This window comes from Syngnathoides biaculeatus, chromosome 19 (assembly GCF_019802595.1).
Source record: "Syngnathoides biaculeatus isolate LvHL_M chromosome 19, ASM1980259v1, whole genome shotgun sequence".
NCBI classification, from domain to species: Eukaryota; Metazoa; Chordata; class Actinopteri; order Syngnathiformes; family Syngnathidae; genus Syngnathoides; species Syngnathoides biaculeatus.
The window spans coordinates 8,554,291-8,571,294 of NC_084658.1; the positions used below are offsets into that span (position 1 = coordinate 8,554,291).

At 39.2% G+C, this 17,004-nt stretch overlaps 1 protein-coding gene across 4 annotated transcripts in view; it reads right to left on the reverse strand.

The window, feature by feature from the left end:
• Positions 1–17,004, reverse strand: part of LOC133492457 (partitioning defective 3 homolog) — a 264,615-nt gene that overhangs the window by 2,992 nt on the left and 244,619 nt on the right. For all 4 annotated transcript variants that reach the window (XM_061804664.1, XM_061804662.1, XM_061804661.1 and 1 more), the window contains 2 exons: positions 7,782–7,899; positions 3,417–3,544 (listed from right to left, as the gene is read on the reverse strand). In XM_061804664.1, the coding sequence (XP_061660648.1) occupies positions 3,417–3,544; positions 7,782–7,899 (246 nt within the window). The remainder of the gene's footprint in view (positions 1–3,416; positions 3,545–7,781; positions 7,900–17,004) is intronic.

The following is a 17,004-nucleotide window of genomic DNA, read 5'->3' on the forward strand; positions in this document are numbered from 1 at the left end:
TTATTAGGATCCATTAAAGCAAACGTGCCTTGGAAGACTTCTGATAGGGCTTTTATGTCAGGTTGCTAAGGAAAACCACACTAGCACGTCACTGACCTGCAGCAAGCTTAAAAGGGTTTTGGGTTCAAAGTGCACACAGATGAAGAGGGACACAAGCAGGTTTTGAAAGGTAAAAAGCCCCCCCCCCCAAAAAAAAAAAAAAAAAAAAAACCCAAACAACAGTAAAGCCTGTAATCTGAAACCCTCAAATGTAATAGATTTAAAATCTCATTTGCTTTCTCCTTTTCCACCACCAAGTTGCAGGTGCTATTGTTGCCATGGAGCCTCTTGCTCTAACTGTGTGATGATGGAGTAGATTGTTGTGAGCGGAGACATATTTAGAAAGTCTGTGAAGAGATTCGAGGGGATACACAATTGACAACAGTTTGATCCCAGTTAGGGATGTTTACAAGGAACAGGATGTTTCCTTTTTCTAACTGCAAATTCTCCATCATACACACATTATATTTTAATGCAAGCTTTAGCTCACAGGTTTGTGTTTTGTTTGTTTTATATTTGACTTTCACCTATGGTCAACTTCTTTTTTACACTTGTGTGACAGTGGGAAAATGTGAAATGTCTCTAACAATATTTTCATTAACTAGTAGAAACAAAACAGTATGGGCAATCCATTAATCACCTACTTAGTAAACACAATTGTGTGAAATTATTGTGTACAGTACAAGCATTATGTTATAAATATATGCATTAAATGATAATTGTGATAAACATCACCGTTTAAGCACTGCCCATGAAAGCTTATCACTAGAGGCTGATCCAGTGAACCCCTCTTAAAAGTGCATTAATGTATGTGCAAACAGCTGCAAATGCATTTATGAACTGACCCTGTGAAACTCAATCTTATTATCTTGTTCGGGCTCTGTTGGTGTGCATTTGCGTAAGTGTATGTAGTATGCATGCGAGGATATAACTAGGAGCGCAGCAGATGTAAGGACAGACTGCAGAGCAAGCCGCAGCACATGTTCCGTATCAGGCTTTTGCTGTTGCATTGAGCCAACATGCATTTACACCCTGGCTTGGCTTACAGAACAGTCAACAACTCAAGAGGGAACCGCTTGTTGGGAAACTCCGAGTACCGATCACAAAAGGCAGCTCTCCACATTTCTGGAGTGAAAGTTTACTTTTTCTATAAAAAAAAATTGGGAGGCTTTTTTTGGTGGGGATGAGAGCTAAAAGACCATTTTCACACAGGAACGTACTCATGATTGATGCGTAAATGGAACACTCTTATCCATTCTACTGTCGAGCCAGAATATGTCACAAAGTCGATTAAATTTACAGACAGAGGGGGAGGGGAAAGCATTACCCGAAAGAGAAAGTTAGCTCTCGATTGACAGAATATAAACAAGACCAGGAACTTGGTTCTCAGGATCAACTTGTGGTAGCTGGGTGTTTCTTTTAAACAGCTGGGAAAAATCTTGAGTTCATTAGAAGGGCACGAGTCCACGAACACACACGGACCAGCAAACTGGCACCAGTTTTGTTATTCCAGTAATATACAAATGCACTTCCCAGCAGCAACTTTAAGCACAACTTTAGGCACAAATCTAATGTGTTCTAAAAGAAGAGCTGGAACGCAACTTTTTAGAATATTGAATGATACTGCCAGAGAGGCATTTATTTAAAAAAATACTGAAACTTTCATTACAGATCACCTTTAATAAACAGGTCACCAGCCTCCATGGCTTTTATTTTGTGGTTAAATGAAGTTTTTGGATAGCTCAACTTTATTTATAGACCCCTTTTAAAAGCAACTGCAGTAATCATTTAATCGTCAATATTCTTCTACAGTTCACTGTGGAATAAATAGTACATGGCAGTGGATCAATCCATCTATCTATACAAAGGACAAATATCCCAATTTGGACTATTTATTATATTGGACAAAAGGCCAGATTCAAGAGCGCATTGTATTCAATATTGTGGACAGTGAAGACAAATCCAAATGTGTCAGCCGATGTAAAATGTTTTCTTTATGGTACGGGAAGCATGTTGCTCAGGAATGCAGGAGCTGTTTGAGTGCTAGGGAGGGTCGCCGGCCTCCTTTAACCTTCCTGCTGTTAAGAATCTTATCTTAACCACATTAATGTGCGTGTTATGTGTGTTGTGTCTCTTTCAAGCTAATCAGTGGTCTCTCTCTTTTTTTTTTTTTCTACTAACACGCTTGCTCCTCACCCACGACTGCCGGCCGCCGCTAATCCTGCTCAAACAACAACCCTTCATTAGTGCTCCTGAAATCCTCACATCCCAGACGAAGAGCTTTGCCTGGCTGTCATCAGATATGCAGCTACCATGGCTTTTTGTGGAAACTCTCGAGGGATTTTCTTCTTTCTTTTTTACCTTTAAAGGGAATTCCTGAAGAGGACAAATGTCTCAAAAAGGGGAAACTGAGGAGAATTATGGTTATTAATCTAGGGATGTAAGGCATTTGACATAGTTTAACATGAAGCCTGAGCTCACACAAGCGCCTGCTAAGAGAATTAGGAGATTATGGCAGGAATGCATATCAAAAGCCACCATAGACAGTCTTTTATCAGCGGCCAGATGAACTTTCCCAAGAGAAGCAACTGACCATGGGAGGGCAAGTCTGGGAGTCAACTGTCACATCACATGAGATGCCAGCAGATAACACCTATGAAAGGAATGCGTAGATTGCTCTGGTCAATACGGGCCCCATTGATTATGCGTCCATGTGGACCGTAAATCCATAGCCACCGACAGAAACATGCTTTCATCGACCCAGATGTCAGTGTTCAGAGACAGCATTGGAAAATAAAACAGGATGGCATTGGAAAAATGATGTCTGTGAAGACAGACAAAAATCACTAAAGAGAACTGGAGCCAATATAATAAAAGTTTCGCCTGAAAGGAATGAATCAGTCATTATGACACACTCTGAAAACAAAAAAAAAACAAACAAATTTTTAAATGGGAAATGCACAGACTAGATTTTTAGCTTTAAATTATGTGTCAGAAAAAGGCATTCAGATTGAAAAGTATGTGGTTGTCCTTGGAAAATGTCCTAATGTAACAATTTTCAATATAATTGTCGCTTTACAGTTTAATGATACACTATCAGATGATTGTGAAGAACGTTATACACTGGCAGGAAAAATGCATACATTATATTGATAATTCAATTAACAGAAAATGGAGGACTCATGTTGTGCCTCGCTCAAGCACAATATGTGGAACTGCCAATAGAACAATTGGAAAAAATACTCAAGGTTTTGAGAAAGCGATGGATGATTGATGAGTGAAGGTATTAATTTGACTAGAACAATAAAGTGATTACTGGATTCGATCATTTGACAAGGTCAAAGTAAAACAAGGTAAAAATGACATATGGAGCTTACCGTGGCAGAGAACTATATTGCCTCTGGGCTTGACGGAAACTTCCTCGATCCTCCTGGTGCTGCTTTTGGACTTGAGATTCCATGGTTACAGAATGGCGCCCACTCTGCATCTCCATCCCCTTACTGGACTGCAATCAAAAGGAACAAATCAAGACACAATTGCTGATCAGGAAGAGGCACAGAGCACTAGTTAAAAGAACAGAAAGTCATTACAGTTTACAATCTTTTGGAATTTGACAGGACTGGAGAGTATGTGTAAACTAAATGTGTATGAATGCTGCTCCATATTACCGTGATTAAATGAGTATGATCAAAAAAGTTCATATATAAGATCCCATCAATGAATGGTAAGAATGACAGAATGTCAGAAGATAATAACCAGCCCCTTCAGCACTGCAAAAGTGAGGAGTTCAACATGGAGAGATGCAGTTCTCACGACGCCGATAAACTTGTTGAACAGAGAACAAAAACTGATTAAACTCAAAAACCACTAATGTGTCTCATTACGGTCAATTTTAAGCTGAGAAGTTTTGCGCGACTTTGGTTGATGCAAGTCTTAATTATCAGAGCTCAGGGGTACAGATTCAACCCCTGTCATGCTGAGATCTCTCTTTGCCTATATATATGTGTGTGTGTGTGTGTGTGTGTGTGTGTGTGTGAGTGAGTGCTGTTCTTTGTGTGAAGAAACAAAATGACCATCTGTTAGAGGAACAAACAGTAAAAACGAAATTTCTCGCTAATCTGACTCAATTTGTTTTGCGTGGTCATAATTGAAACCAGAAGTGTCACGCTAATTTGGATTTCATATAGCATTACCAGCAATTAAAGTTGAACCTTAAATCTCACTGCAATTCCATCATTAGGTTGTAATTTGTTGGCATCTTTAAGATCCTAAAAGTTTGAAATGAGAGGGCAGAAAATTTGGAGTACGTGTCAAACAAGGGGACAGAAATGCACTAGAATAGGTCATACGGAGAGGTTTTGTCCCTCATACCAAAAGACTAACTGCAACCATATTAATACAATTATTGTGAAATTAACAAAACTGCAATTGTGTCAATCAAAACTGACTTCAGACATTTGTATACTGTTCGTTTCCCAATTTGTTAAGGCCAACAAAAACCTCAAGGTGCTTTTGGAGTTGGAAGAGTGATGGGTTAAAAACATCTTCCAAGGTAGAAAAATGGTTGCTTTTCTCGTCGCTTGGACAGCTGCAATAACAGTGCAATTACATTTCACTCAGCGTCAACAGCAGGTTCTTTCCTCGGCATTCAATTGAGCTGAAGCAAATTGGGCTCATGTGGTTAAAATTTCACAACTACGACATCGCTCAAAAAGTATATCCGATGGAGTCTACAGGAAGAAATTATTCAAACTTGGGCCAAAAAAGGAGGGGAGAAATGAATTAGTCAGGCAATGCTATTGGAGCGGAAGTCATGGCAAATCAGGATATGACAATTCAGTTTAAAACTGAAGGGCTGAGGTGGATGACGCCATGCCACGAAAGATGCGTGACCAATAACCAGGAGAGCAAATCAGTCACTTTAATGGAATTAGGCCAGGAAGGAGAATCAGATTATTCTATGGTAGGCCTTGGAATACAATGCCATATAAAATATGACATTTGTTGAAATCGCATCAAGGAGACCACTGTTTGTTTTTATCCAATAAAGTGAAACATGATGCGGATATGGCACATTTCGATTCCCCCCATGTTTTTCTAGTGGTGATGGGAAAAGAACGGTGTAAAAGGGGGTGCTCTACACCTGTTTAAACAAGAGTTATCATGAAGGTGAGTTTGGGGGACGTTATATTGAAAATCATTTTGAGCTATCAAAAATATGGAAACAGGAAAGCAGCTGGTGGCAAAAACACAAACACACACACACACACACACACACACACACACACACACACACACACACACACACACACACACACACACACACACAATCCAGACTAAGAATCAAGATTTACCTGTTGGACACATCTTAAGATCATCAAATATTTGAAGGTAACTATATTTCATGCACACAAACATAAATATGGGAGGAATTACAGATGCTAATTGGCAGACTGAATTAGAAGATTGCGAGAATGGAAGTGAAATAAACACCCCAGGAAAAAAAAAAGTAGTCCATTTGTATTCTCTTTCCAAATCTATGTGACAACGAAGTTTCGCAAAGTAATTAAGGTCAGACGTTGGTGGTCCCCATGATATAGGCGACTATTAATACATTAAAATATTTAAATAAAACATATTATATAAACTTGATAACGATGTATTAACCCTTCAACAGAAAGAAATACATTGCTCACTTTGGACAACAAGACACTAGAACACTGTGATCTCTATTATTAGCTAATCAGAAGAGGAAAATAGGAAATGCTCATAGAAAATATATAATTGCATTCAAGTGCAGAGTCGTTGCAACAAAAGAGGTAAATACCATCATGATAGTTCGTGATTTTAGGTCTTGCAGAGGTTCTTGCACACCAACTGGGACCTGGATTTTCTCATTGTCGCTAAATTGCGATATTACATTATATTAAAGGCAATGTATCGTTTAAAAGTACACATGATTGTCCAAGCAGTCGCAAATATCATAACATCACAAATAAAAATTTGCTCTATCTATCTTTGTATGGTCATCCTAACAGGAAATAATTATTTGATTTCTTCCCCTGGAGAGAAAAAGAGACCAAATAAACACTGAAAAGCACTGAGCAAATTATGGTGAACATCTGGAAATCCCCTCATCCCCAGCTGTGGGAAGGGAGATAAGAACAATAAAAAATGAAACTTTAATTGTGACTGGGAATTTGGTAGCTTTATGAGGGACTAGTAGATCAACATTACATAATGCATCATCCACTTAACATAATTTATCAATTTTTTTTATTCCATTTATTTTTCACAATGACTAAGTCACATTGGGAATCAATCATGTATATATAAGGCCTTTTGAATCATGTTTACACTCTTGAAATCCAAATTGAAATGCATATTCATGTTTTCTAAAAGTAACATTTGAACAGAAACATTTTGTCAAATGTAAGACTTAAAAAAAACAAACAAACATGAAATTAGCAAATAAGCAACCACTCAGTGAGTTTAAAATTGGAGCAGAACCATTTGGTAAGTGCCTCATGGTGCTGCATCAAAATCTGACTCAGAGATCTGTCAGATCAAATTTAGAATCTGGTTAAAATACATTTTCACAAGTGTTCCCTTAATCAGTGCCAGAATTTACCATGGATGAGCCTGTATCTTTCTAACAAGCCCCGTCATTGTGAACCCTTTGTTGGGGAGGACTAAAAGAACATGAAAGAGGACTAATAAAATAGGCTTGAGTACTCCACGACTGGACCTGTATTTTATTACCACCGGAATAACGAGGGTATGCTCAACAGTGTCAACAATCACAAGCAATTAGGAGCTCAGACGTTGAGAGAAAAATGCGGAGGCTGGTTAGTGCAGTAAAACAGATACTATCTTACTTTGACAGTAAGCACGGAAAAAAAAAAAAAAAAAACAGATTGGGAAAGCGATTGAGAAACATGTCCAATTTTGGATTTAACCTAGAAGTGGGGAAAACATGGAAATAATCCAGAGCAAATAAATTTTGGTCTCTCGGTGCGGGTGGGGGATTGGTGACAGTATGTTTTTAAAGCTAAGAGAAAGCTTTTACAACAGAAAGAAAAGCAAAAATAGATCCTTACCATGTGAGACAACCACTCAAAACAGACTGGACCAAAGCCAGTGAATGTGACATTCAAGCGCTGTGAGCCTTAACTGTAGCTGGGAGATTTCTCAGTCTAATCTCATTCCCTTGAAAAAAAAAAAAGTGAAATGCTGCCAAAAGCACAAAACATTTTGACAGAAAATTCTATCTAGAGCACATCTATTGATAATTAAATAATAATGGCTGGGCAATTCTTGTATATTCATCATTCATTACTGATGAAACTTCCTAAAACAAAAGATGTCCTGAACATTCCAAATGAGAAAGAGAAATTCACCAAGTACAGGAAACATCTATGAATGGCATTAAAAATTATAAAATAATTAAAAAAACTATTCAGTATAAATAGCTGCCATCAAATGTACTCTGCACTCATTGCCCATTATGTTTCCCAGACAGGAATGGGGCAGAATAATACGCAATTAATTTCAAGACAAAAATTGGAGCTTGGACGTTTGTCAAGAAATTACCTTTCAGTTTAGAACTGAGGACTTCATACAAAGTACCACATGGAAATGTTCCCATAACTTGGGAGTACGACTTCATAGTTTTGCAATTCGTGTTTTTTTTTTTTTGTTCGTTCATTAACTTCTCAAGTGTGAGCATACGAAACACTCACCCAAGACTGATCCAAGCTGTAGGATTGCTGATGGTCCTCCATGTCATCATCCTGCTTTGCCTGCTGGAACTCGTGCCTCAGCCTTTGTATCCGGTCATGGTTACTTGGAGCCGTCTGACTGTTGGGAAAGGAAGCAACTTATTCTCAGCACAAATTGTCTAGCTGGACATTTACAAGTTCAGTACTTATTTACATCCAATTGGTCATTGTCCCTACAGGTATCTCTAAAAAAAAAAAAAAAAAAAGAACAGAGCTGGGGATTTGGATCAATACAACTTGGACATGGATTGACTCAAGTCACTGTTTTGATGAGGTGACTTGACAAAAACTAAACTTAGGTACAATTTGGACTTAGGATTCAAATACTTGGGATAACTTGATACATAAGAATTGACAAGACTTGATTTAAACCCTGTAGAAAAGCAAGATAAGAATAGCAGTGTCATGATTGTAGGATCAGATGACATCATGTAAGACCGGCAACAAGAGTACTTTTTGGTATAAAAAGAGTGCTAAAGCCCCACTGTCATGCCTATGAACATTCTAAAATAAATTTTGTAATGAAAAATACATTATTCACTTCAATGCCTATATGAAAAAATAAATGTGAGCGGAGAGCGTGTCATCACTGCGCAAAGGTGTGAAAGTCTCATTCGACATACAAGTGGTCGCCATATTGCCTGTAACGTCATTCAGACATTCACCATTGAAAACACGTAGTGGCAACTTACAATGGAACACGGAAGCTCTTTTTGAAGAAGAAAACATCGCACATTAGAGTGAAATGACCTGGGCAATATTACCCTATCATTTCGAGGCAGATTTTCATGATAAGTGGATCACTTCTAACTAACAAGAGACTCCCCGATAGTATGTAGCGTAGTCAAGGGGGGTGGGGGGGGGAGCTCCTTTTTCCTCTCGCACGTGGCCAAACCACCTCCGCATTGGGGCCAAATGTGGAAGCCGTCACCAGCAAGCCGAAGCGCAAAGTGGGGTGCCCAGACACCAGTGGCCGGTGGGGGGAGACCCCGGCCAAACCACCTCCCCCTGATTCACCTCCGGGTCGGGGCTAACGCTGGGCCCGGCCTTGCGGCGATCCACAAGGCCGGATCGGCAGTGTACAGTATTGGCTGTGCTTTTATCCTGGATCAGGCTGTGCCAAGGTGGAATTTTAAAATCACACACTATCTCATCCTGCACTTTCTACTTTGGCTTCAGACCAGACCTTTCCCCACTCAGAAAAGAGAAAATCTCGTCCAGTTTAACCACTTTTTCTTCGATTATTGACATACTCCGACAGTCATTGCATCTTAAAAAATAGCATTTCTTTTTTAACTTTCTCAATTAATATCGAAAGTAAATATAAGCAGCATATCTAGGTTGTCTTTCCTTTACGTTGCACAGACTGTGTTGCTAACTAAAGCAGCGGTGGTGGACGCTGTCATTTGTAAAACACATTGATGGGCTACTTAAGTACTGTAACATTTATAATTATGAGTGTACGTCTTTAAAACGGGCGGCGCGGGTGTAAGGTAAACTAGGAAAAAGAGAGTGTGACGGAGCAGCGGTCGTTGTTAGAGACATTTCTGTATGCTGCCTTAAAAGAAACCAATGGCTTCTTCCTTTAATTTTTTTTATCGTATGTATGTGAATTGTGCCACTGGATGTAACAACCAGTCACCTCACTTAATGAAACACATTGCAAAGTGCTACAAACTGAATAGCTGTATGTTATACTTTGAATTTGCATTGGATTTTTTTTGCGCGGAACGCAGAATATCTGCGAAGAGACTGCATCAGCGGTGCACAATTGCGCACGCGTGCAGTTTAGAGGGAATACTGGCTGAAGCCTTTCTTTTTTTTTTTTTTTGGCACGGCGACCCGCGATCAACCAAGACTCGATCGCGATCGACGCATTCACACCCCTGCTCTACATAGTGTTTAATTTTGTTCCCAGTTACAAATAGAAAGATATCACACAATTTACGAAGCTGATGCAAGTAGCTCCATCCTGATAAGACGAGCCTATTCAGGGTTTACTGATAAGAACTGTATAATGGTGTAAACATGGATTAAGATGGCAGCACTACGTCTGTTTTTTGGGGGGGAGGTGGGGGTGGTGCTTCGATGGGACACTTTCATTAACACTGTGCCAAGTCTTCGTTTACATCCTCAACATTAAAGGGCTCCGAGAGGCCAGTCAATCGGAATCAATAGCCTTTTCTTCATCTTAATCAGGCTCCCCTTTTATCACCAGCTACAGAGGCGGTGCATGACAAAACATAATTATGACGAGACAACCGGCTTGCGTGCCTTCATGTATGCACACAAAAGAGATGAAAGTGACTAAAAGTTAGGAATTTGTGCTGTAGATGTTGGGACCCGGTGTTGTAGTGAGTGGAGAAGATAGGGTGAGAGAAGGAAAAGGAGAAGAAAGCAGAAGGGATTGGACAGAGGTGTCGTTGGGTTTGGTGCAGAGTTAAAGAAAAGTGAAAGATTCAACCAAGAGCATGGGAGTTAAAATAAAAATAAAACAGTCAATCAGAACAAAGGTTAACAGGGCCAGGGATTTAAAAAGCAGAGATGTAAATTGAGGACCTGCAGCACTTATTGTACTGTACATGCCTTTTCAAGTAGCACTTACGGGTGGTATGTGTGTCATTGGTGGAAGTGATATATATATATATATATATATATATATATATATATATTTGGGCCACAGAGGATTCTGGGGGCAATTTTGACAGATGGAAGATTGGAATAAGCACATCCTTCAAATGATAATGAATACTAGGTTATACTGCCAATCAAGCGCCATTAAAAGCACAATAAATTGCACATAAACAGTGCACAGATTTTGCTATCTGACCTTAAGTAGCACTTGGTGGCTATGCTGTTCTTTCATACAGTCTTACCAAAATCAATTGTATTAGTTCTACCCCATTTGCTTCCTATGGCTCGTGTGAAAAGGAGCCCAGGAAGCATACACTTTATATGGTTGTTGCAATTAAGTGGTCCACTAGAGTAAGAGGAAACTCATGCTTTCAGTTATGTAAAAAGCTGCTCATTACAAAATCAATGGGCTTCATCCACTAATATCTTCTGACACCATTTTTGTAATTGAATTTGTTAAGAAGCTTTTCTTTAGCTGAGTTCTTGAAAAAACTAAATCCCAATTGTTATCTCAACAGAATACACCATGTGTCATAGATTTTGAATTACCAAAGGTAAATGTCCAGCCATAATTGGACATTAGACTGGAGAATCGGGTGCACAGAGAGGTCACTCACAGATAAAGTTAGACGAGCACATCAGTGGTGACTATGACATTATAGCACTAAAGATGCAAAGGCCAAAAATGTCTTTCTCAAGACAGTGTGACAGTAAAGGTGGTCAAAGATACACACTGGGTCCAATGTATGTAATTAGCTCCATTCCTTCTTTAGTCTGTCTCATGCCTTTTGATGAAGTTCTAATTGGAAGCAAGTTTTTAAGTATCGCCACAAATGACCAGAACATGATAGTAAAAACTAGCAGGCAACAAGGAAAAGTGCTACAACATGAGCTATAAACATGGCTGTGTGAATAATTAGACATTCGCCAGACAGTAAGGCCAATTGTCTTCATCTTACTCTCTAAACACATCAATTAAACAAAGAGGGACGGGTCTCTTTACCAGGATTTTATTGATTCAGTGTGGTGGATAAGATGGCACGGTGTGGAATTGGTGGAAATAAGCAAAGCAAAATTAAAAATATAGCGGTGTGGCAATCCAACACGTTTTTCCAATGCACTATGAATGAAAATTGCCCCAAGAGAAATATGTGAATGATGGGGGTGGGCTTCAACAAGCAGGAATTTGACATGGAAGTCCAAAGGTGGCCTCAGCAATATCCAGACTACAGGAGGTTCTCGCTCCACTGGGAGGTACTAACTTAATTTGATTTTTGACAAACATTTGAAGATGGGGATAAAACACATCACATTGGGTCCTGCAAACTAGCGCTCAATCAGCTAGTAGTAACCCTGTACATAAAAATAATAAATTATTAAAGAAAAGAAGAAAAAAAACTTACTATGTAATGAATCACCTCTGCTCCACATGCATCAAGTGTAAAGTTTCCTTTAGTTTCAATGTATCGGGAATGAGTTTTTTCCCCACCAGCAGATGTGATGGGTGAAAGGAATATATGCTTTATATGGATAAGCAGCACATTAGTTCAATTCAACTCATTTGTTTTTGCATTAGACAAAAGGTCACATGCATAGAATGACTCATGGATACATGCAGAGAGCCACATGGTGATACAAAACTGAGGACTCACTCCATTGCCTGATTCCACTCAGGAATTTTTTCAAATGTGAAAAATAAAGCCTGGAACTATTGGAAGAAAAGTTACATATCATAACAGTATCCCATGCAACCCTCAGATGCCCTCCATTTTTTCTTTAGTCCATTAACAGAGATTTTTTTCCCTCAAATTAATGGGTTTCTTAAGATGGAGGCCGTGTTTCAGTGTATTTACATATGTCCTATTTCCAACACACCTGTGTTTTTTAACCTGAACTGTTGACAGAGGTCATGAGCCCCCTAAAGCTGCCTTTGGGGAGTGGGGGGAGATGCCCATTGGTGTAATAGTCATCCTTTGATCCAGGAGGATTTGGCAGATGTCTCCAACACCACATGGCTTAAAGCAAGGCTTGGAAACGCCGCCGCAGTCGCTGTATTTGTTTCTGTCACGTGCTGAGTCTCAGTGTGACCCATAAACACACGCTAGTTAATACAGGAGTAATCCAATAACTTAAGAGCGTAACATTCAATATGTACGTTAAGAGTTTAGGCCAGACTAATCAAAACAACAGAAAAAAATGACAAGAATAAAATTCAGAAATAAGAATTCAGAAGTGTTGCCTGTTTTTCTTCTATTCCAAGTTAAAGCAAAAGAAGGTGGACTACTGGTGTTCCGATAAGACTTTAAAACAGGTTATCTGATCATTGTTGATTGAAATTTTTAGCATGATCTTCTTTTATGCTTTTTCCTCAGTATCTCAATCCTGCAAAAGATAGGATGGACTAGTTAAATTGTGGCCCTTTGGGCAATCTTGTATCAAGTCAAAGGCTTAGCTCATCTTTACTTTAACTTATTACATCTGGTCATTTTTATAAGAAAGACAATTTTTATTCTTTAGAGAAAATTTCCACACCCTGAATTTGCAGCAGTCAGTAGAAGAGATAATTTGATGTATTTCGCATACTGCTTTTCTTCATGTTCCAAAAGTAATCTGAACAAGTGCAGTTTTTCTTCTCATCTACTTATTTCCATTTTAAAATGCGTTCCTCCTGTATGAATCATCTCTAAATACTTATAACCTATTCTACAGGGGTAGGTCATGAATTAGCCTTCAACCCATACCCCCCCACCCCCCTCCCTTCCCACTAGCTTTGTAGGAGACAGCTGCAGGCTGGACAAAGGCCCGAAAACACACTGGATTTGTCAGGCTTTGACTTGACCAATGCACCCATGTGACTGATACACCGGCAGTGAGCCTTGCCAGCTAAAATCCCCTCCATCAGGGACTGCTGTTGTTGAGCTATTAATGAATGCCTGTGTGTGTGCATGTGGGGTCTTTGGGGGTCCTGAGAGGCATCATCTGGGATGCTTGCCAAAAACATGGTCTTGAATGGTAGGCTTGGTAACATGGAGGACTGATTACAAAAGGTGAAGCATGGACACGTTCAACACCTCACTGCAGGATTTTAATGGATTTTATTTTAATGGTGGATTTTAATGCATTTGTTTTTTTTTACAGAAAACCAAAATGCAATGCTCTGTGGGTCCAATGCTGTGAAGACATCAGGTATTATCATAACTATATAATGAATAATTTATAATAAATTTGATCCTGCAAAATATATATAAAAAATGTACTCAGACCAGTTTTAGATAATAACCCAAAAATTATTGAAAGGCTTTCTATAGATGAAACATGGGTTAAGGTTGGGCTCCTTTATGGCACGGTTTGGGCCTCCGCTGAACCAAAAAAAGCTCCCCTGCCAGGACCAGCTCCACAGTCGGCGTCAGCATAGGGGGCAAACACTGTCGCTGAATAGATTCTGTCAATTAATCCGTCCCTTGTACAAAAATGTGCAAAAGAGCTCTATGTCTCACACACACTCACCCATGCACATACGTATGCAACACATGCTAATCAGCCACACCTGGAAGTGTAGAGAAATTGAACTCATGAATTATATGCAGAAGAGTTGTAGACAGGGAGAAATGCCACAGAATACATAACTATGTTTCATGTCTCCAAGTATTGATACACCCCCGTTAAGTAGCGTGGGGTTCAGTTGTGTTCACTCAGGTTACTTTAGTTAATGAGGTTTTTTTATCTGCACCGTGACTAGTGTGGCTATTTTTTGACGTTTTAAAAATCTCACCAGACATCCACCGCACTCACAGTCTCCCGTCACCCCATGTCTTACGGCCGCACAGTCTGATCCTCGGTGCCCACGGATAATATAGCGTAAACGTATCTAAAAGTACATCAGTAAAACATTTCCTCGCATCTGCCTCCATTTGAGCAAAACAAAAAATATAGGCTTTTGTCAAGCCACAATGGAACTAGATTTAAAGAGTTTCTCTTTATGTTTATGTGCATGGCCTTTAGTATTGATATTCTAAAAAATGAAGGCGGAGTACCAAATTGAATTGAGTTGGTTCAAGGAATTTTACAGCCAGCAGGATGACTAAAACTTTGAAGTTGATGTCAAGTGATAACAAAAAAGTTACTTTAGTGTAGTCAAAAGTGGTGATGGCCAACCAAAGTTTCTTAGAATGATGAGATTCTGTGGCAGTAACTGTGAAGTAAATGTAGATTAGACTTTCAAAAGCTATAATATAAACTGGTTTAGTGTCATGACATGTCACATGGCCTCACACCTGATTTGGTTTATCATATATAACATAAAACACATAAGCAGTAAAGGGAGCACTGTGGCTAAAGTAGGGTGTGAATGCCACTTACTAAACTATCCACTCAATGTTAAAACCGGGATCTGTATAGTGGGTAATACTTAAAGGTACGTATACAACTACTGTAAATTTTATTGGAATAGTGAGTAAAATGTTGGCTTTTTTTTTTTTACTTGGCGTCTGAAATATGAGAATCACTGTCATACTCTGGCTTCAGAGGTCCTAATATTACTGCAAAATGAGATGAGTGGGCTGCATCTGAAAGAACTCTGTGATTACAGACGCCGAGCAATAATTAATGCGTTTGATGGTTTTCAAAAAGGATGGCAGGAATTTGTATTCTCCACAATAAACTTCACTGAGCAATGCGCCAGATGAGAGTTCAGTGTGATTTTGGATTTCCAGTGTAAATACTATACATCACAGTCAATACAGAAAAAAGACAGCACTGAAACCTGATCTTCAACGTGCCTCGCCAGGTCCAATTGAACTTCGCACACATCTGTTTTAATCCTACCTTCCACTTGACTTTTCACATTTCAAAACTGTAACTCCCTTGTCTTTCAGTTTCACGTGTGAGGGGATGCCGATAGGGAAACGTTTTAGTTACACGTCTTTGAGGTAGAGTGCATCCCCAGCACAGTAGATGGGAAGGAATTTAACTCAAGAGGGCAATTAAAAAATATATATGTTAACGTCTGAAGGCATATGATAAAATTAAAAACAAGAACAAAATGGGTGTTGTTTTACAGTACCTTTGCAGTTAGGGGGAATTTTGACAACACAATGGAAAGAGAAAAGTTTTCTTTTTCCCCAGGCTGTCATGTACACAAACTCTCAATGCAACTGTTATGCGACTCTTACTGCAACACTCCTGGTCAATGGTCATTGAAAATATTCTTTAGAGGCTAACAAGCAAGAATATTGTCTATTATAAGGGCGCAAAGGTCCCGGATCTTCCATCTGGGATGTCTACAACTGGAAAGTATCTCATTTACCCAATCACAACGTCATACATTGGTAAATGCAACACAACCATTCCCCTTTTCTAAAGGTCATTACCTAAACTCAGCAGGTGAGCCTTGAGCCAATGCAGAATCATTTGTACAGTATTTGCAGTCCAATACACACAAGCTGCCACAGCCCCCCTCTCTATATAATTAAAGAAAGAGGCACAAGGGGATTCTTGTCAGAGCACAGCATGGGTCAGGACCACTTTTAACAACAGAAATATTGATAGTGATAAACCAGAATTAAAAAGATGGAGTAAAATGATTTTCTTGCTCCCAGCACAGCTGGTCCCATCTTTAAGTGGTGAATACTGGAAGAGGGTGTGGGGGGCGATTAGTGGGTCCTACTTCTACAAAGTGAATCGAGGTACAGAGTAGGACATTGGAGGGGAGGGGGTAGCCTACCCAACCACCAATTGGTTGCCTGTCTTGTAAGATCCATTACTGGATTAAGTCTTGGAGCCTTAATTTTAAAGACATAATTAGGAAAGAGGGAGGAGGCCAGAGGTCAAAGTTCCTGACCTTGAATAATGGCAACCTAGACAGATGAGCAGAAGGGGAAAATATGGGTGGCGGGATCATTTCAATGTAGGCAATCAATGTTGTGTGATAATCAATGGGAGCTCCAAGAGGTTGGCATATACTGACAGATGGGGTGACAGCAACTGGGAGGTTTAAATGAGGAAAATTGAATAATGGGAACTTTAAAACAAGTCTCAATTGCCACATATTGCTTAGGGAATTTTTTTTCAAATTTATCATTGCAGACTGGTGACAAACAAGTTCACTAATTCACTAATTAATGAAGTAATTCAGAACTATTTTGACTTTTAGAATAATGTGAGTTTTCATAGTACCCTACATGTTCTGCTAATAATGTATAGCTAGTTCAAATATAGAAATGTAACATTTTTTATTGCATTATGTTTTGTGTTGTACTGTCAGACTATATATGTCCTGTGATTCGATGTCACTCATTCCATGGTGAATTCCGCCTCCTATTCAATATTAGACGGGATAGGCTTCAGTTTCCCTGCGACTCTAAACAAGGTAGGGAGCAGAAAAATGATTAAATCAACTTTGAAAAACACAAATAATAATTGGGTAAACTCAGTTCAAGATTGTTGTCTCCAAAAATGTTTACACACCAACATACTGAACACACCCACAAGTATGTTAGGGAGAGGCTCAGCAGTGACACAAACAAAGTGACAAAATCAAATCAGGGTAGAA